Source organism: Hemibagrus wyckioides, linkage group LG02, assembly GCF_019097595.1.
Source record: "Hemibagrus wyckioides isolate EC202008001 linkage group LG02, SWU_Hwy_1.0, whole genome shotgun sequence".
Classification (NCBI taxonomy): domain Eukaryota; kingdom Metazoa; phylum Chordata; class Actinopteri; order Siluriformes; family Bagridae; genus Hemibagrus; species Hemibagrus wyckioides.
The window spans coordinates 17,729,812-17,752,755 of NC_080711.1; the positions used below are offsets into that span (position 1 = coordinate 17,729,812).

Sequence of the window (22,944 nt, forward strand, 5' to 3'; positions counted from 1 at the left end):
CTTGCTCATTTAAGCTTTTTATGACAAGATAAACCAGGAAGTTTAAAAAAAAAAAAAAAAAAAAAAAAAAAAAAAAAAAGCATCAGGAAGGCTGCAGTAGTGCAGAAAATAAATGACTCTGAAGGTAAGGGAAAAAGATTTGGAACCCTATTACATGTACATGGGGTTTTTATTCCCTCTAAAATCCAAACCTGGGAATGGATGCCTTTAAAATTCATACTTTATTTTATTTTTTTTTTGTAAAAAAAACATGCTTTGGCTCAAATAAACCACATGATTCCATGTGGCAGGTCAGGGCTGGACAAAAGAACAGCCAAATAAACATTAGTATTTCTGCTGGAATTAATCCATGGAGGAAAATGAAGTAAAATTTGGAGAGATTTTGGATAGGGTTCAACGTGATTCCCAAAATGTGCAGGGTAAAAAAAAAAACTACTACAAATTACGCCAATTCCAACCTTAACTTTCACTACAAGCATGAAACAAATGAAACCTTTCCAAGCGTCTTCTGTGGAAACAATTGGACAAAGTAATGACACTTCAATCTGTGTGAAGCTGTTCTCTGGTTACAGCAACTGTAAAGAGTTTGGCCTCTTTTACACAAGAAGCCAGACATTATAGGGAAGTCTCCAACATTTAATTTGCATGGGTGTTTTTTTTTTTCTTTTTTTTGTGCCTGTTGCTTTTCTTGTGAAATGAAAAAAAGGAAAAAGGGGTTAAATTCTACAAACTAACATGACTTCTCTTCAATGAAAGTTACTAAATCCAATCAATGGAAGAACAGAAAGGGACAAAATATATAAACGTGTGACCGGAAGCAATGCATTCCTTCTCAAGAGTCTTTCTCTAGGCAATACCCACCATGGGGAGGTAGGATGTGGGGAGAGGGAAAAAAGGGGAAGGATCAGGGGTCAGAGAGGTTTGACATGTGACCTGTGATTACATTCACCAAAAAAACAAACAAAACAAAAAAAAACCCCAAACCAAAAAACACACAAGATCATGACACAGTCAAAGTCAAACAGTAGGGTTTGGGGGAATGTAAACTAGGATCCTGCCGATCCAAACAATTGTCCTGCTGCGGTGGCCGAGGGGTGTGTGTGCAGAGCCCGACATCCGTTCATAAGTCCCCCTTCCTTAACTAATGCCTCATGGAACCCGTTCCAGAATTCCAGCATTGTGCCTGGAAGGCCGGACAGCATGTGGATGCAGACTTCGGCAACAGGAGATTCCTCAAACGCTCATTAGCTCAATACGTGGTTAGTTTTTGCTAACCCTGCTGCAAACAGGGGGAACAACTAGCTGCGCACATCTCAGGCTGCACTATTTATTTAAAAAAATAATAAAAGTGTCGCTCTGGAATGGAATGAGCTACAAGACGGTATCTATCTACACTAACTTATCCTACAGGCAATGACAGTTCCTGAATGTTCCTGGAAACCAGAGAAGAAATCCAGTCGCACTGCAGATGTTTAGAAAGGTCAAGGTGGCTGAGACTATATTTATGCTAATAGCTGATATTGTTGGACAGCTTGACATGATGCAGAGAAAGCCAACAAACTAGAAAAAAAATAAAATAAAAAATACGACCCAGGAACAGCAAGACAGCCCTGCCATAAATCTCAGGTTCATTACAAACGGTCCATCACTGACATTTCTTTGAGTGTCTCTTGTATGAATGTACATATGATAAGTATTTACTTTAAAAAAAACTGTTCTGCAAAGAACATTCCATCAAATCCCAAAGCTCAACAGTCCGCTGCCTCCTTGTGGCTAATCCTGGAACTGCACTACTGTGAAGGAGGAGGAGAGCGATGGCATCACACCTCCGACTGTCCAAGACAGAGCGAAGGCTGGCATTGTAGGACGGGGGGTACTGAAAGAGACAGCAAAAGAGGTTTTATATATATTTATATACGAATATACATCAAGACGAGAGAGAGAGAGAGAGAGAGACGGTGGGATAAGGTGACAGTCAGATGCTGCAGAACAGGATTTGGTAATCTGGTTTAGGCTGTGGTCAGTTTGGGAGGCTGGACATGCAAAGGGGAGAGCAAGCAGGGAGGGAGCCTTAGCTCCCATAATGCATTGTGTTGCTTGGGATGACCATGGGTGAGGCCATTGAGATGGCAGGACCGCCCATGGTGAACTGGTTAGTGACAGGATAGTGGGTGCTGCCGCTGGTCGGACCCTGTTGGGTTGTAGCTCCTGGGGGAAAAGAAAAAATATATATATTCACACAATAATCTCACCATTACCTCAGCAATTAGACCTGTACACCATCAGAAACATTATGTTCAGTGGAAACACTGCAGCTAAACAGTAACCTTTAAAATAGCACGGTGCTGTGTGCGAATACTGTTTACAGCAGATCTGGTCAGACAGTTCAGAAAAAGAACAAACATACCCTGGACAATTCCTGTGCTCATGATCGAGCCCATTCTGGAGTGAGTGTGGTTCACAATCCCCGTGTTCACTGTGTAAAGAGAAAAACATTTAGGGCCTCCATTAACCTTCTGAAAACATTTTTATAAATAGTGCATGGATAGTGATCTAGGCCCTGTTTCCATATATCTGTAATAATAACAGCATTAATGTGAGCAGTGGTTCATGACACGTTTATATATTTACGTTATCTATATTTTTCCTAAAACTAAAAGTGAATATATAATTTTTTTGCCCTTATCCCAGAAGTGCCAACAAGAGAAGAAAAAAAACAAAACAGATTTTGCCACAAAATCCATAGTGTCATTGCATGACTTGAAGACTTTTGGTGGAGGCAAATTGAACAGACATGACTGCTACTTTAATTAGCATTTCATCCATTTTCTTTTATGACCTAAAGAGACCTGTCCTGCCCACTAGGTTTCTGCTGGCTTTCTGCAAATTTTCATTGCACCTTTTCCTTTCAGTTGCTTTTCAGCCAGACAAATTTGAGTTGTACTTGGTCTGACTGCTGCTTTTTCTGAAAAATCGTTTTGGTTTTCAAAATGACTCCCATACCCCAAGGGGTCAAAAAAGGCATAGATGTCTGGCACCTCTGCAGTTCATAACAGATGCCTGAAAATGCCCATCTGTGTGGTTTTATGGTGTGTATGTGGGTGGGTGTGGTGTGCGTGCGTATCCGTACGTGCATGCATGTCTGTACCAAGGGGGATGAGGTTGTTGTGGGAAACTGATGAGCCACTGCCACCAATGACAGAGCTGAGGTCATAAGCTGTTTGCATTCCTGATAAGACACACAGAAAAACAGGGGAAGAGAATTGGATGAGAAACCAAATAACACAAAAAAACCTTTGCAAAGTCATGATCTGGGGTATAAACATAATATAATAAATAGCAATTGTTTTGAAGGCTTTTACACATTTAATGAGTCCAGTATTCACTGTTTAAGAGGTGTGTGTATTACCTGACACAGCCATGCCTTGACTCATGCTATAGGCCCCCCCAGTGTTCCACATGTTCTCAGAGGGGGAGGTGTAGTGTGAGCCTGGTGGAGGGTTAGGGGTGGTGCCTGTGTATCTGCACAAACATAATGAACAAACAAAGATGAGATGGTGTTTCCTGCTTCAAGCAGTCTGTTTAAACAGGCTTATAAACAAACATGAGTAATGAATTTACCAAACACTGTAACAAACATCCAGTTCAAACTCACCTGAAAAAGGGGTTCTTCAGATCCAGGAGGTTGCTGGACTTGGAGCCAGTCTGATCCACTTGAGCAACAATACTGATATCATAGCTTTGCCTAGACCAAGGAAATGTTGTTAATTGAATTCTAAAAATAAAACTACTTTCAAGCGGAAAAGGAAGTTAAACTTGAGTCAATATTAATAAAGTGTAACCTCTTGTTGGCGATGAGCATGGCCGTGCCTGACATGGTGTCTCCTGCTTTGGCGAAGAGTGGCGACTGCAGCAGACAGCGCACCTGATACCAATGAGTCAGGGGCTCAGTGGGTGCTGTGGAGAGCCACACCGTCATCCTGCATGGAGAGAAAGTATATAAAATGACATTTTATTTCAGGCTCAGTTATTCACATGCTCAGTTTGCTCGAATAAGCCCAAGAGAAATATGCTGGCACACAGAACTTACACAGAGCCCATAAACGCAACGTCAAACCAGAAAGCCAGGCCGTGCACCAACCCCGAGTGCATCATGTGGAACTTGAAGGGGATCTCTATCCTGGATGGGGGAAAAAACAAAATAGATCATCATTCAAGAACCTATTTAGTCCTTTAGAATGTGAAAAGAAATGATATTACCAAATGATAAACCAGTACAAGTCAACATTATAAACAACTTACTTATAAAGGTCCTCCTCTTTAGCTTCTAAAAAGTTAACTGTGTATTTCACAGACTTAGCCATCAAGATTCGGATGTCAAATGTGTCCTGAAAAGAAAACACATGAAAAACACTAAGCATTCAAAGATTCAAGATTCAAAGCGTTTAATTGTCTCAGTGAGGAAACAATTTTCCTGTACAATGAAATTTTAAGCATGATGTAGAATATATGGAGCAATGAGAAACAAGTGCACAGTGGTGACATTCACGGCTTTCTCTTCTATAAAATCGTCCCTAGGGTCTACAGTGATCTGTAGAGTGTCTGTAAAATGGCCTCTCCACATCTAAGCCAAAATGTGGTTTTCTCAGCAACATAATACTTTTGTCCTGATGTCATGGATTTTTCTCCATAAAAAAATATTGAATCAATTGTTGTCTGCTTTGCAGCACGATCATATGCTCATTGTGTAAAATGTGACATAATTGCTCTCAATTGTCTTTTTTTAGAACATTACATTACATTTTATTTGCTAAACTCTTTGATATTAAATTAACTCTGCAATTCTTCAAAATATCAGGCTTCCAGAAATCATCCCATCGCCCAGCTCTAGTTCCTGGACAACGCAGCAGCCGCTCCTACAGCAACACTGCTGAGAGCGAGCATATGTCTGCACAGGCACACACCCACACACTCCCTGCTCCAACTCTGCCTCCACCTATCATCTAAAACATGAATAATGTGCATGCACACCCAATCTCCATAGTTTATAACAATCTGCTTACCACAATTGGCTGTCTGAAGTACTCGTCAACGGCAGCTCCCCTCAGTGCAGACAGATCCACTCCATGGAACGATGGCTGGTACCTTGCAAACCACACAAGATGAGATTTTAGACTTTGGAAATTGTATCCATTAATTGAATCCTGACCTCTAGAGCCACATTTAACCACTGTTTGTGCTCCATTTTCCTGCCCAGAAAACATTAAGCCCACTCTCTTGCCTTTAATCTTTCAGATTTATTATATGCTTAGAAGCTTGTTCATGTCTATGAGTACATTCACTTACACAAAAATAATCTTAAAAAAAATCTGGGGGCAAAAAAACAAACCAAAAAACACTTCAGTAAAATGATTGTCAGAATACTGTCTGCATTAGTCAGATTTCTTTCCCCCAGTGTTGCTATAAATAGACCACTACACTACTGGAGTTAGTGGAATTAGATCTGAGGTCACTGAATGCTGGCTTTCATATGTGCTAATTGCATATATTAATAAAGTCCTTTCAGCTTGCACAGAAAGAAGCTTTCTGAAGCAACAGATTTTTCCAAATGCAAAAAAAAGGATTATCAGACAGGTGGTGATTTACAGCTGATTACTGGGCAAAAAAAGATCTGGAAAACAGTCGAAACCAATTTAGGATAGCGTGTTCTGTTTACCATCTGAATAATCTATTAACTGTCGAAAGTGAAGTGTTATGGGTGCTGCACACCTATAAGTCCACAGTCTGAATTTCTGTTTGTTTGCTATTAATATATAAGCATACCTATATAAGCAACAGACCATACAGAATTTCAAAACCACTAAAGCTCTGATTTTTAGCTGTTTGTGCCTCACAGCTCAGGTTTAACAGCTCACACCTACAAAAATATGACCTGCAAAACCATAATGCACAGCATGTTTGGTTCACTTCCAGCAGCCGCGTCAATTTAGTCTCTCTTAGTGACTACCTCACTTAGGCGCTACTAGATTAGATATTTCCTTATGCACCTTAGTGTGTTGGCTGTATTCTCATTTGCTTTAAGAAATCAAGGTGTAAAATAGGGCTGCACAATTAATCGATTTTCTAATCGCGATTACGATTACAGATGCCACGATTACGTAATCGTTCAACGCTGCGATTACAAAAAACAATCTACTTACATTATCCTGGGCGTTTACTGCATGTTACGTTGTGAGGGGTGAATAAAGACTAATTTCGAATAATTTCGCGAGCGTGTGCGCTGATAATGAAACATCATAGTTTGCAAAGTCTTGCTGAGAAGAATCAAGAATTGGAACAGAAAAGAAATGCTTTGGTGTGGAATTACTTTGGATTCACTAGCGATGATGTCGAGCGGCATGTTATAGTGTGTTTCTGCACCATCAAGCAACACCACAAATTAATTCAGTCATTTAAAATTCAGCCACAGAGTGCAATACCACCAGTGTTTAAGAGTGAAAAAAAGCAACAAGCGAGAACTGCAACACAGACTCCCATCCCGACGTCGTTGTTTTGTGCTTCTCCGTATCCGGCAGGTTCTCCAAGACAAATGGAACTCATTTCATTGCAAAATAAATGGTGCCGATTAATACAGTTTCCAGCGCAGGGTTTAAAATACTCAAACGCACAGGATAATAGATGTCTAAGGAAACCAAAGCAATGCAAAGCAATGTATAGTTGACATCTGAGTCTTAGACGTCTTAGAAGACTTAGAAGTAATAGATGTTTTTCAGGAAGAATGTTTTCAGCTTTTTCAATTTTTTATATGAAATATGGCATGAAGTTGCTTCAAACAGTGGTATAAATGTAAATTGTGATAATTGTAATTAATAATAGCAATTACAACTTCAAGGGAATAATCGACAATTATGATTTATGTCATAATCGTGTAGCCCTAGTGTAAAATATACCAGGCTTCAATCAGAATTGACAACTTCACAGGAGAGCACCAAGTGTCGTCAAGCACTTATGAGCGCAAACCTTTGCTAGTGTTGGGACATACTAAAAGCTGCCCAGGTTTAGAAGTGTTTCCTTCTCTTCATTACTGCCTCTACTTTAAAGTTAAGGCAAGTGCCTCTTTGGGAAATCACACTTTATGCTGCACCATGATTCAAATTTATGTACACAGTTTTGTGGAGAAACAACTGGCTCTCATCTAAAGATGCTCACCAGAAATTGGCTTTGGTGAACTGCTCCATGTAGAGCTGCTCGTCTGTAAAAGGAGCGAGGTGGACATCTCCAATGGTGGGGAACATTTTACCTAAAAACGCAAATCAAAAACAAAAGTTAGCAATTTATAAGATATAAACACCCTGAGCCTGAAAACACACACTCTTCCACTACTAACCATTTGGTTTGAGAAATTTCTTGGCATGCAAGTAGCTCTCCAGCATCCTCTCGTTAAACAGCATATAGCCCATAGGCTCAGAGATGATGATGTCCACTTGCTCAGGCAGAGTGATCTCCTCCACCTTTCCTGGGATTACTACCACACGCTCTGTCAACCTGTTACTGTTCACCAAAACCTACACAACACACATCCATCCAAACCGTTTATATTGCAGGCATTATGATACTGAGTTATTGTATTAATATGACATATAGACTGAATAAAAGTGTGTAAGGAGCTGCACCTCTGCATGCTGAGACATAGTGCTGGCTTCCACAGCATACACCTTACGCGCACCAGCCTGAGCTGCGAAAAACGACAGGATCCCTGAGCCACATCCCACATCCAACACCACCTACCAGACAAAGGAGCAGAGGGACAGGGGCAGAAGGGTAAAACAGCTGCATCCAAACCACAAGATTAATCCAGCACTAATCTTTAATTCTTCCTGCAGAATTAAGTAGGGATTTCAGAACACTAGGTCTTTTGTGAACACAATCTAGACAACTTCTTCACATTTATAACAGAAAAACAGCATTTTAAAGAAAACAATAGCTGCAAGTCTACTGTAATTTTTTCAGTAGGGACACCAGTTCAGCAGAAATGCAGAAGAAATGTACTACAGTGATGAAATTTACAAGAGAGGCATCAGAGTAAGTTAGGACTGAGTAAGCCAACACCAACTGAGCTATGAAAAACAAAAAAAAGAGTCATCTGGCCACCACACCTCATCAGCAAACTAATAATCAGTGACAGTGTTGTTCAACAAGGAAAACAGGATGTGCATTTCCAGAAGGAAATAATCTCAAACCTCAATTTTAGGGAAAGAAAGAAAGACAGACAGACAGACAGACAGACAGACAGACAGACAGACAGACAGACAGACAGACAGACAGAAAGACAGAAAGACAGAAAGAAAGAAAGAAAGAAAGAAAGAAAGAAAGAAAGAAAGAAAGAAAGAAAGAAAGAAAGAAAGAAAGAAAGAAAGAAAGAAAGAAAGAAAGAAAGGAATGATAATACTCTAATAGTGAAACCAGTTCTGGGAGTAACAAGATTAACTAGTTAACAAACCAAAAAAATCATACAACAGTCAAGAGCTTCAGTTAATGTTCACATCAAACATCAGAAAGGAGAAAAAGTGACTTTGTGACATTGTGACTTTGATTGTGGCGTGGATGAAGGTACCAGATGGGTTGGTTTTTGAGTATTTCATAAGCTGCTGATCTTCTGGAAATTACACACGACAGTCTGCAGAGTTTACACAAAATGATCGGGGGAAAAAAAAAAAAAAAACAATGAACAAATGACAGTTCTGTGGGTGAAAACGCATTGTTGATCAGAAAGGTCAAAGTAAAATGGGCTGATTGGTTCAAGCTGCCAGGAAGGATAAAGTAACTCAATCTTTACATTCTTTACAAGCGTGATGAGCAGAAAAGTGTCTCAGCACACACAGAAAATTCGAAGCTTGAGGTGGATGAGCTACAACAAGCAGAAGACCACAGTGGGTTCCACTCCTTTTTAGGAATAAAACCCTATCTTTACCTGGTCTTTTTCCAGACTTTATCCGTCCAGTTACAGTGAGTCTGTGGCCATGATGGTCTCAGACTTCTGACAGGAGTGGAAACTGATGTGGTCTTCTGCTGTTATAGCACACCTACCTCTAGGGTTGATGTGTTGTGTGCTCTGAGATGTTTTTCTGCTCACCACGATCTGTTGAATGCTATCTGGGCTGCTTCAGACTTCCTGTCAGCTCAGACCAGTCTGGTCAATCTCCTCTGATCGCCGTCATCAACAAGATGAGTGAGATGAGTGAGTAAGTGACAGGCCTGCAGACCCTCTGCACAAACTATGTTTTTTTGCACCATTCTGTGTGAACTCCACAGACTGTTGTGTGTGAAAATCCTAGGAGATCATCCGCTTCGGAAATACTCAAAGCAGCCTATCTGCTACCATCAACCACAGTTTAGCCACAGTCAAAGTTTCAGAGATCACATTTTGTACCCATTGTGATGTTTGATGTGAACATTACCTGATGCTCTTGACCTGTATCTACATGATACAATGGCTGGTTAAATAACTGCCTTAATGTGCAAGTGTAGAGATGCTTCAAAGTGGATGGCGAGTGTCCACATGTGCACGAGGAATAACATAACAGATACTGTGGAAAAATACCTTGTCCTTGAAGTCAGTATGGTTCTGGAGAATGGCCCGCTGATAAGTTCCAGTTCGAACATAATCCTGCATCATGTTCTGCTGCTGAGATAGGTAGCCATAGAACTGAAGGACAGTAGGAAATGTAGGAAATTTAAATATTTGTATATTTTTAAATATTGACCCACACAGTCACAACAGCACATGGAAAACAATACACCTCTACTCGAACCATAATGAGGAGGCTCATCAAATAAAAACCAACCACATTCCATGGGTCACAAGTATTTTCCCCAATAGATGTTTGGTTGTACAAAACATAACAGAACCAAATTATCTTATAAAGGGTTTTTTTCCTCCGGAGTGTTAACATTTGATAGGATAAGCATCATAAACTCAATAGAGCACCAGGAGCAAATCTTTCTGCCTTTACCAAAGCATCATTTGGGTCAAGGCTGTATCCTGAAGCTGGACAGTGAGGCAAAACATGACCACATGCACAAAAAATTTATTTCAGCAAAGAGCTGAACTTTTCACATAAACATCCCATCCTCTAAATCTAAACCTCATTGATAGACCATAGGGTGAGCTGAAAAAAATAAAAAGAACACCAAACCCTGGAGGTTATGGAAAGATTCTATATTATGGAGTGAGCTCAGATTCCACTAGTCATGCATTATATATAAAGACTCAGTGCTGTTATGTTGTCAGAGAGGCTACACAAAGTACTAAATGCAAGGGTGCAAACAAAAATATCTTTTTGATTACGGTTTGTTTTGGTTTGAATATATTTATTTCAAGTGACCGTTAGCGTTTCAGTATAACTAGCCACAAAGACATTTTTCACACCCATCCTTATCAAGAATGCCAGTTGTGCTGAAGTTCACTGTAAAGCACACAATCACACACCCAGGAACCCACAGCCTCCTGATCAGCAGGCACGAACATACCTGAAAGTACTGTACAGCCGATGACTCTTCTGTCCTCTCGCTGAACACCGAGCGCTCATTCACATGGCCGCGGCAGTTCTTCAGCAAATTGTAGAACGAGGAGAAATCTGCATGTGACCAAAGCAACAGCAGGTTAAGAGGTGACAACAACTGCAATTACACTAGGTGGCTTATCAAACCCACGTGTGACACTGTAATGCTACAGAATATAAACACATTGAAGGCAACTTTGCGTTTCAGATGATGAACAGCCTGCGGAAGACACACACGAGTGTGATGGTTAGGTATCAACAAACTTTTCCTGGTTTGAGCATATCAAGTACGCTTATAACCGTAACTAAAAATAGCTAAATGTATTGTGGTGTGCTCACAGGTACGCAACCTAATACCACACTTTTAGTTGGTTGATTATTTCCACAGAAAGCTTCAGAAACACACTTTTTTTGGCAGTGTGTAGGCTAGCGGACTGAGAGAGGGTTACCTGTGGGGGAGGCGAACTGCAGAAGCACGCTGTTACAGCCAAGTGTTAGGATGAAGGACTGCTTCCCCACACGACTGCACTCTGTCTCCCGTGACACTGTACACTTAAACACGCTTGCCTCCTCATCTGCAGAAAGAACATATGTTAGAAGGTCAAAACATAGCCATTATATTATTTCAGAGGCCAAACTCCCAGACCAGACATTGGTTGTGTAACTACCCCCTCGGCCAACTCACACACACTTCATATGAGTAATATGATGTTATTACATGAAATACACTCGTTCATATGAGAGTAAACGCATTTGTTTTTTCCTTACACAATCTGCTCCGATCAATCACTTAATTCGTACCAGTTTCCAAATGTGTAGCTTTGCACTTCAAGAAAATTCGACTTTACTGGATCTTTGTTTTAAAAAGCACAAGCATTTAAGACAGCTCCTCAGCTGATACAGGATTAAACCTAATGCCAAACAAGATTACCTAATGCTATTGATAGCCCACATGAACATACTGGTCCAAGTACTGTACTTTATAAGGCACCAGTGGGGGAGTGTTCCCCCTGTGTGCTCCATCAGAAACGACTGCACATCTGAAAGGCCCCTTTTTCAACGTGTGATTAAAAACAAAAAATAAACTCAGCACATGTTAATCAGGTTATTTTTTATAGGAATATGTGAACAATTGAAAACAGCTTTCAAAATACAGCAACTGTAAAGGTTTAAACTATTAAACACACACTCACACAAAACTGTAAAAGTCAACAGCTTTATTTCTGCCACAGAGATTTCCACTTCTGCATTCAGCAGCATGTAAAGCCCAGTGCATGTACCCATTTCTCTATTTCAAACCCAACAGTCTTCTAGTTTGCAGCCCAAAGCAAAACTACATCTAATAAAAGCCTCCAGAGTTGCGTTATTGGATGGTGGTGTATTGCACAGAAGCATACAACGACATGGACAGATCACTAGCACAGACACTCAGAACAAACAGAAACTGGGTCTGGGTTTTTGATTCACAGTTCTATTGTTCATAAAGCTTTAATACTATAAATAAGTCACCGGGCAGACAGAATATTGCCTTTTATGTGCGATGCGAAAGCTGAACACTGTGGCCACAATGTTGGCAACAACTAGCTGACTTTGTGAGGAGAGCACATAGATGATGTGCTATATTAACAACTCTGCTCAAAGCAGATGTTAACCACAATAATTTCCCTTTGTCCTTATTAACACACTTAAACATGCAGTAGTCAGTTTTTGTTACTTACTTGCAAAAATAACCATGTAAAAACATTGCATTAAACAGACGTCCATCAAGTTGCTGAGAAAACCTGGAAAGCTGGATGCTTGTCTGAGTTTAGTCATCCAACACACCTTTAACTAGCTAACCAGCTACCTGTATGCTGCTACATTATAAGCTACAACTTTTTAGCAGAGTTAGTTTTAGAGCAAGCGAAAGCCAACACTTGCTGGGTGGTCTGGCTACTGAATTTATCATTTGTCCATGTGTACTTAGAGAGGCCATGTGTCTAGCTGCTTTAGCACCAGTCACGAAAAAGACACTCTCAGACAGCGGCGAACTGAAACTGCGTGTTCATTCACCGGAACAAGAAACGTCACTTTGTCAGAAAAACATCAGAGTTGCTGAACATATCAAATCAGTTTGCCTTCATGGAAATTTCAGTTTCAGAAATTATCAGTGAACTACCCCACACCGACTCTGATTGGTCAGAGGCTGGTGATTAACATTCTATAAAAAGCAGCTCAGTTTGCTCCAATTCAACATCATGGGTTTATATTGATGTGCTATTTATAATGTTAACAGCTCTATAGCAGCAGCTCATTCACAGGAACGTGTACGTCAGATGAGCTGAAACATAATCTATAGACAGTCTCCACACTTTGCAGCAGTCAGTATGTTGTTTCTGCTACAAAGGACACGTTTTTTAACGTATTATTTTTTACCTTCAAGAGCGAGAGAGTGGGGAAGAAACCAGAGGGAGGTGATGAAACGTCAGTCTCGCACACATTTCATAAGATTAACTGCTACTATAAATGGTTAAAGTCATGTGGTTTTGTTCATTAATAAATGAACAGTTGCTGTGGTTTATGACATGCGGTTATTTGAAGAGGAAAAACATGAACACTAACTCAGGCACTGGGGTATAGACTAACTTCCCATAAAAACAAGGATGCAGAAGCAGGTTACTCTTCTGAAATTCCTTCATAAGCCTAACACGATTACATTTTTCTGAGGTTCTCTGGTAATTTCTTATCTCAAGGCACAACTGTGGAATAAGAAATTATTATTTTCACCTGCATAGACCGTGTCTGTGTTTTTTTTCTCTCCATCCTCCGCTGAGAAAACTGCAGGACAAATTACCTACAGTTTTCCTTCAAACCTCTGGGATCATTTTATCATGTTGCGAATGAAGCGTGATGCAAACATTGCAGTTCATAGAAAATAAGTCCTATTAGTAGCAAATACATTTTTATGTCTCCTCAGTGATAAAACTCTCACAACCATAAAATAACCACAGGAGAAGTGAGTTTCCAGCAGGTTGCATCACGTGCATCATATTAGCTTCATTCACAACACTGGAATAAATAAAGAGAGATGCTGATGCTTGTTTTATTTTAGGTCAAGTTTGCGCAAAAAAAAATTGTGATTATGATTTTAAAGGTTTATTTTCATGCAAGTGAGAAGAAGCATTCAGTTTTCAGTTCATCACTTGAGAAGTGTTTAGTACCTGGGGGAGGGTCACTGTGTGTGTGTGTGTGTGTGTGTGTGTGTGTGTGTGTGTGTGTGTGAGAGAAGCAACATCTGTGTAAGATCACAGACATGTGCATCCAGATGGGACTTAAATGATCACCAAGTTTGTCAAAAACCAGTCTGGCCTCAGATGAGAATGGAGAAAAACACAACCCTGGCCAATAGAGATGATAAAAATCACAGGTGGGTGTCTGTGAAACTTAACCCTGTCTAGTTAGAGTTATAAACTCAATAAAAACTCCTCCTGTGGTCATTTTACTGAGTGTGAGAGTTTATCACCGAGGAGAGATGTAGTTACAAAAAATTAAACATCCTAATAAACTAATCTAAACCCAAAAAAGGCTTTTGATGCTTTTAACTCGCCATTGTGTTTTGGAAATGAAAAACAGATTGTAGCTGTGAGAATGTGGTTGTGTATCTTTAAATCATGGTCACGGCACCATTTTTCACTCTCTTCTTCTCAGGGGCATCAGTTGGTGTGAACAAAAGCGGCACTTCTGAATGAACAGGCGGCCGAAGGGAGGCGGAGAGCCGCTATTGTTCCACACAGAACAAAGATGAATGCCTAAACAGTGCGGGGAACAAAATGAAGAACCAGCGTGGTCTACACGAAGAGCAAAAGTAACGCTACACTGTTTTCATATTAAATGTTTTCCACTGTATCTCTAATAAACGCTGGTGTGCCGCGCGTGACGGGACGAGCGCCATCAATCAAGCTCCAAAACAAAACAACGCGCGTGGAGCAGGCGGCAGGCGCGTGATTAGCTGGAGCGCTGTCAATGAACATAAGCACAAAGCCGCAACGAGACGCAAAAAACCATTCAATTTCCAGCAATTCCTTCAGACTGTTTTATTTGTTTACGTGCTCTGCTTGCAAAGAAAACACGTCCGGTTAACTTTCTGACTAGGCGCGAATCGACATCAAAAAGCTAATTAGCTGCATATTTTTTACCATACCCGTATCCCGACAAACTCCGCCTACTGAAGGGCATTGCTGCTGAAATCCCGCTTACTGTGAAGCATTCGCACATTTCTGCCAATCGCAGAGCAAAAGGCGTGATTTGTCGGAAAGCGGGTGGAAGGAAAATAAGTGTATAGCTACCGCTACTTAGCCAGCCAACAACTTGCAGTGTTATTGTCCATGACAAAGTTAACACTAAGTTGTGGTTTTAAATCAGTGTTACTCAAAATACATCATGGTAGCTTGAATGTGTATGTAAACGGAACTTTTGAGACTTTCAGAGTAAACAATAGTTCGCTAACTATAAGCAGCGTATCCTGCTAGCCTGATTTATTACAACGCGAACTACCCGAACGTGCGCTAAAGCATCAGCGTGGTAAATAAACACGAGCGTGTCTAATAAACCCCGTGCACACAGTGCAGACCCAGAAACAGTACAAGAACCCGTATTAAAAGCTTGGAGGTGCTCTTTAGCAGGCAGTTAGACAGTTTCACGTGTAGCCAAGCTAACCAGTGAAAGAATAAACGCAGCTCGGCGTTGCCACTCGCCTGGAGCTGCTAGCACGCTAGGCTAACATGGCTAAGCTAAGGCCGGCCCGGACACAAAGGCTAAAAAAAGCAGCAGTGAACTCACTGTTCGAAAGGTTTAGAAGCGCCGCGTCCGGCGTGGTCTTCACCTCCAGCCGCAGGGGCTGCTGCTCGGAATGCCGCTGGATGTCTCCGTTGGCGTCCCCGATAGAGAGCAGCCGCACGCCGGGAAACACGGACACCGCCATCTTCGAGCTCGCGCAGAGAGACAGCAGCTCGCAGCAGCGCACCACATCCAACCGCGCGGACAAAACGGCTGTGACTCACTGCTGCCCCCTGTGGTGCACCGCACCACAGCACCCGAGAGAACTTAGCGTGTATGCCGTAATGTTCAGCTGGAAAGCGCTGCTCCAGTCTTCCTCCGGTCATCCTCACTTATTCTAAGTAGGACAACTTTATACAAGCTTCTTTCGCCAAGCAAAACATCAGGGTCGTAAACGATGACATGCTTCGTTTTTTAAAAAATACTTTTCGGGTAAATTATCATACATTCATTTTCTACAACATAAAGCCTTGACCACTGTACATTTAAATCACACAAAAAAACTGTACATGATTTTATGATGTCTGTAACGTGTGGAGTATTTTACCATTCCAATGAGAAAACGATCAATGCGCGAGGCTGGAATAATCCCTGCACGAGATGCCAGTCTGTTGCAGACAGGGCGCCACATGTTCATTCACACCTGGAGCAAGCCGCCTTCAGCAGTAATGTTTTGGGGGATGGAAGGAAACCGGAGAACCTAATGGAAGCCCATGTGAACACACGGAGCACATGCAAAACTCCAGATGGACAGTAACATGAGCTCAGGATACAGCAACCCATCAGGCGGCTCCACTGTGCAGCTTCAAACAGCAGTAGTCTGTCTATTGACCTTTAGTTTATTAATCCTTACAGATTTTAACATCACTGCATTTCCAGCTGTGTGCATGTGTGACTTTTTGCACTGCAGTTTCTTTGGAATATGATAAGTTGCATGTTATTTTTTCATTTTATATATATATATATATATATATATATATATATACACTATATTGCCAAAAGTATTCGCTCACCTGCCTTGACTCGCATATGAACTTAAGTGACATCCCATTCCTAATCCATAGGGTTCAATATGACGTCGATCCACCCTTTGCAGCTATAACAGCTTCAACTCTTCTGGGAAGGCTGTCCACAAGGTTTAGGAGTGTGTTTATGGGAATTTTTGACCATTCTTCCAGGAGTGCATTTGTGAGGTCACACACTGATGTTGGACGAGAAGGCCTGGCCCTCAGTCTCCGCTCTAATTCATCCCAAAGGTGTTCTATCGGGTTGAGGTAAGGACTCTGTGCAGGCCAGTCAAGTTCATCCACACCAGACTCTGTCATCTATGTCTTTATGGACCTTGCTTTGGTCACTGGTGCACAGTCATGTTGGAAGAGGAAGGGGCCAGCTCTAAACTGTTCCCACAAAGTTGGGAGCATGGAATTGTCCAAAATGTCTTGGTATGCTGAAGCATTCAGAGTTCCTTTCACTGGAACTAAGGGGCCAAGCCCAGCTCCTGAAAAACAACCCCACACCATAATCCCCCCTCCACCAAACTTTACACTTGGCACAATGCAGTCAGACAAGTACCGTTCTCCTGGCAACCGCCAAACCCAGACTCGTCCATCAGATTGCCAGATGGAGAAGTGCGATTCGTCACTCCAGAGAACGCGTCTCCACTGCTCTAGAGTCCAGTGGCGGCGTTCTTTACACCACTGCATCCGACGCTTTGCATTGCACTTGGTGATGTATGGCTTGGATGCAGCTGTTCGGCCATGGAAACCCATTCCATGAAGCTCTCTGCGCACTGTTCTTGAGCTAATCTGAAGGCCACATGAAGTTTGGAGGTCTGTAGCAATTGACTCTGCAGAAAGTTGGCGACCTCTTTGCACTATGCGCCTCAGCATCCGCTGACCCCGCTCCGTCAGTTTACGTGGCCTACCACTTTGTGGCTGAGTTGCTGTCGTTCCCAAACACTTCCACGTTCTTATAATACAGCTGACAGTTGACTGTGGAATATTTAGGAGCGAGGAAATTTCACGACTGGATTTGTTGCACAGGTGGCATCCTATCACAGTTCCACGCTGGAATTCACTGAGCTCCTGAGAGCGACCCATTCTTTCACAAATGTTTGTAAAAACAGTCTGCATGCCTAGGTGCTTGATTTTATACACCTGTGGCCATGGAAGTGATTGGAACACCTGATTCTGATTATTTGGATGGGTGAGCGAATACTTTTGGCAATATATATATATATATATATATATATATATATATATATATATATATATATATATATATATATATTATTTTATAATATATATATATATTATTTTTAATATATATTTACTAACTACTTATTATTAGCTTACTAACTAGAGAGAGAGAGCAAATCACACAATCACCTCTTATGTTTCATTTTAAAAACATTACGACTAAATATATATCAGTACATCATCATCATGAACTTTAATGGACACATGCTTTAACATTACACAGAAACCAAGTATATTTTAAGGTCCCAATGGGCTGACAGAAGTTACACTTTATCTGGAAAAAAAAGCTCACTTCTTACATATAACATATTCAGAAAGAAAAGAAAAAAAAACCCTCATGTTACCAAATAACTGCTTGCTTTCATTTGATCTCCATATCTTTTTGTGTATATACTTTACATGTGCTTGTACAACATAGACACAATATGTTATATGTCAGGCCATATGCATACCCACACCAGTCATTAGAAACGTTTGAGGCGGTGATTGCTCAAGTGGTTAACTGCCAAGCTGCCACCGTTGGGCCCTTGAGCAAGGCCCCTAACCCACCTTGCTCCAGGGGCGCTGTATCGGCTAACTCTGACCCCAACCCCCAAGAATGGGATATGTGAAGAAAGAATTTCACTGTGCAGTAATGTATATGTGACAAATAAAGGCTTAACTTAACTTAGATGTTAACAGGTCTTTATTTGTTGTACATTTTGTATATAATAGCATATTTTATTTATATTTTATTGATATTTATTTCTCCTGTGTACTCTGCAGCAGTATCCGGCAAAATAATTTCCTTTGGGATCAATAAAGTTCTTATCTTTATATAATACACTACTGCAAATAGAATCAGTAGGTAAAAACGTCTGAAATCGAGCTGCTTTGTATTGTTATGCATTTTAGTACACATGAGAATTTAAAGAGGTTGTGATCATATTACATTTATTGAGTTATATTTTGGCATATTAGGAGTCACAGAAAAGAGAGATATTAGAGTTAGATTTTTTTTTTTAGAAAACATTTGACGAAAGCCTTACAATCACTAATATACTCTAAACAAAAGAAGTGGTATTCATCATTTCAACAGTTTTGAGTTTACATTACATCTACCATACAAAATATAATGTCTGCTGTTGCTCATGAGCAAATTTATAAATCAATTACATGTTTTTTAAAACTAAAGGTATAAAAGTAATGGCACCCATTTAATGTCCAAAAATGTTTGTTTTAGATATAAGACATCAAAAAACCTAATACACACAAACTCTAAAATACTTTATATGGCTTTCTTATGATGCGGAAGTCTCGTGAGTTTGATGCTTGTATAAGCGACAATCAAATAAACCTCACTGCTAAATTCAATCAAAAGTAAATGCAATAAAATGGCATGCAGACACAGAAGAAGCAACAGAAAGGCAAGTAATTTAGTGTTTTAAAACCATGGGCCTGAGAATTATTTGAACTTCCATGTGCCTGTACACAACCTTTATTTTTTACTGTATTAGACAATACATAAAATCCTTTCTCTTTTAAGGTCAAATTACAGGATACAACATAAGAACAACAGGTTTAAACTACAGAGCTTCTCGAAAAAATAAAGACGATGGTGAAAATGTAAAAGCAGTGTTGGTCCAGCTGCAGAGTTCACTTATGAAGTGAATGAAGAGCGACTCGTGAGACATGCTTTTATGGCTTCATCCTTTCATCTGTTGAGGGAGAGAGAGAGGGAGAAAGAGAGAGAGGGAGAGGGGGAGAGACAAAGAAATTAAGAAAGAGAGGGAGGGAGAAAGAGGGAGGGCAAGAGAGAGAGGGAGAAAGAAAGAGAAAGGGAGAAAGAGAAAGAGAGAGTGGGAGAAAGAGAAAGTGAGAGAGGGAGAAAGAGAGAGAGAGAGGAAGAAAGAGAGGGAGAAAGAGAGAGAGAGGAAGAAAGTCAAAAGATAAATAAGTTACAGATGATTAACCAGGAACAGATGAATGCACATTCAAATATTAGTGATTTAAAAAGGAGGATATAAAATAAAATAAAATAAAATAAAATAAAATAAAATAAAATAAAATAAAATAAAATAAAATAAAATAAAATAAAAACACATAATGAATGTACCTCAGAAGAGTGAGCAGGATTTGGGAGGTCGGAATGGATTATCACTGGACGGAACCCCCACAAGCAACGGGTCCTTATGGGCATTTTGCAAGCAGAATGTCTTCAGTTCAGCCGCAGCTTGTGAAACCTGATGTAATCAGAAAGCAACAGGATATGCGTTTACACCCTCACTGTTTCTGAGTGGAAAAAAACAAATATACCTTCATTTTACAAATTATCTGAAAAGAACAAAATTCAATACATGTGCATCCTGCAACAAGACAAGCAACTTTGGTCAGAAGGCATCGATTCATTATATATAACAGCACTGAGAACTGACTAAGGTGCTGGCTCAAAATGACAAATACTAAATATATATGGCAAATTTATATTATGTTCATTCTACTGTGGCATTGTTTCTACAGGAAGTGCTAATTTACAGAAAGTCATATGCTGGTCACTGCATATAATCTAAGATTTAAATACATGCTATTTGACAAAGAAAACACAATTGTTTAGATTGACCCTTTAAGGAGATATTTCTTTAAAATTTGTTAAAGGAGACTGAACTTTAAATTCAACTGAATTTTAAAGGTTTTTCCAACACGGTAAATCTGCTTATTAACTTCAAAAGAAAGGAAAAAAAGAAAAACTGTTTCACAGCTGATATAATGCAGGTGTGAACAGGAAGTAACGCCTCTCAACATGTGTAAATTTCTTTTTTTTTTCCATTTCATTGTCTCTACCACTTATCCGATCTATCCTCAGGTCACATCTATCTTAGGTGTCATCGCGCATCAAGGCAGGATACACCCTGAACAGAGTGCCAACCCATCACAGGGCACACACACACACACTCATTCACTCAGGCAATCACACACTACGGGCAATTTAGAGACTCCAATCAGCCTAGAAGCATGTCTTTGGACTGTGGGAGGAAACCAGAGCACCCGGAGGAAACCCACCAAGCACGGGGAGAACATGCAAACTCCACACACACAGTGAGCGGGAGCAAGAGCGAGACTCGAACCCAGGACACTGGAGGCAAACGTGCTGACCACGAAGCCACCGTGCCGCCAACATATGTAAATTAAGTATAAAAAATTATGCGTCACTTATAAATAAGTATAAAAAATTGCCATGTATGCCAAACTTTTTTTGGTACCAAAGTCCAGTTGTCAAGTTCAACATAAACACAAAGAAATCCTGATACAAAACTTTTATTCCAAGACCTCTGAGTAGCTGTGCACATTTTAGCCATTTTAGATCTCACAAGACGCTACACTTCCACGGATTCTTGTTGAAAGATGAGCAAGACATATCATAGGCCAACATCTGACCTAGCAATGAGCTAGATAATTGTATGAGAAGGTATAAATGTGAGTTTTTATGAGGGCAGTTTGATGGTTTGCAAAACAAAAAACTACTTGTCAGCTTGCTAGGTACAGTAATGTTAGTGAATCGCAGTACTGTGGGTTTGTTTATGCAATCTTGTGGGGGGGGGGGGTTAAATCATATTTTTGCAAACAAGTTATTAGAAAATGTAGAAAGTGAATATATCACATTAAAAATGTATAGTGTGTTAATAGATGTTCATGTTAACACACACACACACACACACAGGAATGTTAACATGAATCTGTGAACACTAATGTGTGGCACAGCTTCAATGTCCTGGTTTTCTTCATGCTGTTGTGAGGACACACCAAGTCTTTCACTTTTCTATCTTTTTTTTAAGATGTGGATGCTTGTGGCTAGTGGAAGCTCCCAGGCTTCTCATGGTCACAAGCTTACAATCGACAAAGGGCTTCTCTGTTCCCAGGGAGGAAATACCCGGATGTTCGCTTTCCCTAGTTACTACTAATAAAAACGTTTCATTTGTAGAGGATCGGTTTAATGGAAACATATCAAATTTGATTCATATTAAAGATAATTATTATTGAAGTCGAGATTATGAGACAGCCGGTATCTTAACCCTGTGTTAAACGCTAAAATAGGTAGTTGACACGATGATAAAAACATGATAAAAGTTGCGGTTTGATTAAAGGCACTGTAATGGGAATGCGGCAGGACAGGTGTATGTCACTGTAGCATGAAATAATTCGCTTTTTACATTGTTTATACTTTTTTAACAACACAGATATGACCGCGTTAGGTGTATCAACTCCAGTGTGCGGCTAAAGAAAACGAAACGGTATTGTAAAAAAAAAATTGTTCCATTAGTTTCAGGCTCCTGATCGTGAAACAAGTTTGTCCAGTCACACCCTCACACCCGGCTCATTTCCTCACTTTTATCGAGCTATAGTGTACAGCTTTGTTTTTCGGACCTACCTTGATCCTCCGGACGCTTGCTTCAAGCCGCAGCTGTTTCACAGCTTTCTGGGCAAGAACCAGATTACTGCTGTTGGCGCTGTTGTTTGACATTTCATTCAAATGACTGTTCCGAATAAACAGTGACCGGGAAGAAAGAGACGGACTCTGGTACTGAGAGACTCCACAGCGCCCCTCTGAGCAGAACAACTTCTCTTTTACTTCAACAGTTTATATGAAGAAACAAGAATCCCACACCATGTGATGGTTCATTCTCTCCAGCCTGAAGACATTAACCAACAAAATAATCATGTATGCCATAAGTGCACGTGCTGTCCTGTCCTCGTGAAATATACAAAACATATCACATTATTATACGTTACACTCATTTATGGCTCTGGATTTGTGATCATTGAGCCATACGAGCTTTCAAAAGACATCATATACAACTGTGTGCTTTTGGCTTTGTGGCAATAAGTTTAAGGAAGTAAGACAAATGGGTCAGGTGATGGTCAAGGTGTCCACATCCTTTTGGCTATTCACTGTATAACAGCTACAAATACTCTCTGTGATGGCGTGAGGCAAAAAACAAAAAAACAAACAAAATCATGTTATTGAGAAACCGCAGACTATTCTGTCCAGAAAATTTTCTAGTGTCTAACAATACATATATATATATATATATATATATATATATATATATATATATATATATATATATATATATATATCCATCTCTGACGTGATAACAGAGGCCTCCTTTTATACATGTTAAATAAATATCTTGTCATAGAAATGTTCAAATCAAATTAATTAAAGCATTTTAGGAACACATTTTAATTTTTTAATTAGCTTTAAATTATGTAAGGCCACCCAGTCCCCATTTTAGCTGTTAATATTATAATAATTTATTAGACAGAAAGCA

At 40.1% G+C, this 22,944-nt stretch overlaps 2 protein-coding genes across 3 annotated transcripts; both read right to left on the bottom strand.

Moving 5' to 3' along the window:
* Positions 1-150: 150 nt before the first annotated feature.
* carm1 (coactivator-associated arginine methyltransferase 1) lies at positions 151-15,594 on the bottom strand. Of its 2 annotated transcripts, none has more exons than XM_058412188.1 (16): positions 15,381-15,594; positions 11,012-11,137; positions 10,531-10,637; positions 9,602-9,706; positions 7,674-7,784; positions 7,388-7,565; positions 7,210-7,300; positions 5,064-5,145; positions 4,303-4,388; positions 4,091-4,180; positions 3,843-3,980; positions 3,656-3,745; positions 3,410-3,522; positions 3,149-3,229; positions 2,408-2,476; positions 151-2,208 (listed from the first exon to the last, which is right to left on the bottom strand). In XM_058412188.1, exons 1-16 carry the CDS (start codon positions 15,520-15,522, stop codon positions 2,072-2,074), a joined length of 1,746 nt encoding a protein of 581 aa, XP_058268171.1. In that variant the 5' UTR covers positions 15,523-15,594; the 3' UTR covers positions 151-2,071. The 2 variants fall into 2 exon arrangements, with proteins under 2 accessions (XP_058268171.1, XP_058268163.1); XM_058412180.1 differs by having other exon boundaries at positions 3,131-3,229.
* A 2,209-nt stretch (positions 15,595-17,803) lies between these two features.
* Positions 17,804-22,321, bottom strand: si:dkey-204f11.64 (uncharacterized protein LOC100537752 homolog). The gene is made up of 3 exons (XM_058376327.1): positions 22,041-22,321; positions 19,731-19,857; positions 17,804-19,332 (listed from the first exon to the last, which is right to left on the bottom strand). Exons 1-2 carry the CDS (start codon positions 22,131-22,133, stop codon positions 19,732-19,734), a joined length of 219 nt encoding a protein of 72 aa, XP_058232310.1. The 5' UTR covers positions 22,134-22,321; the 3' UTR covers positions 17,804-19,332; position 19,731.
* Between the last annotated feature and the right edge of the window lie 623 nt (positions 22,322-22,944).

Excerpts from the sequence above, each read along its gene's own strand:
- carm1 (XM_058412180.1), bottom strand. The coding sequence starts at position 15,522 with ATGGCGGTGTCCGTGTTTCCCGGCGTGCGGCTGCTCTCTATCGGGGAC. Across the intron at positions 7,785-9,601 it reads ATACTGACTTCAAGGACAAG|GTGGTGTTGGATGTGGGATG; the intron begins GTATTTTTCCAC and ends TTTGTCTGGTAG. Across the intron at positions 4,389-5,063 it reads ACTTCAGACAGCCAATTGTG|GACACATTTGACATCCGAAT; the intron begins GTAAGCAGATTG and ends TTTTCTTTTCAG.
- si:dkey-204f11.64 (XM_058376327.1), bottom strand. The coding sequence starts at position 22,133 with ATGTCAAACAACAGCGCCAACAGCAGTAATCTGGTTCTTGCCCAGAAA. Across the intron at positions 19,858-22,040 it reads CAAGCGTCCGGAGGATCAAG|GTTTCACAAGCTGCGGCTGA; the intron begins GTAGGTCCGAAA and ends TGATTACATCAG.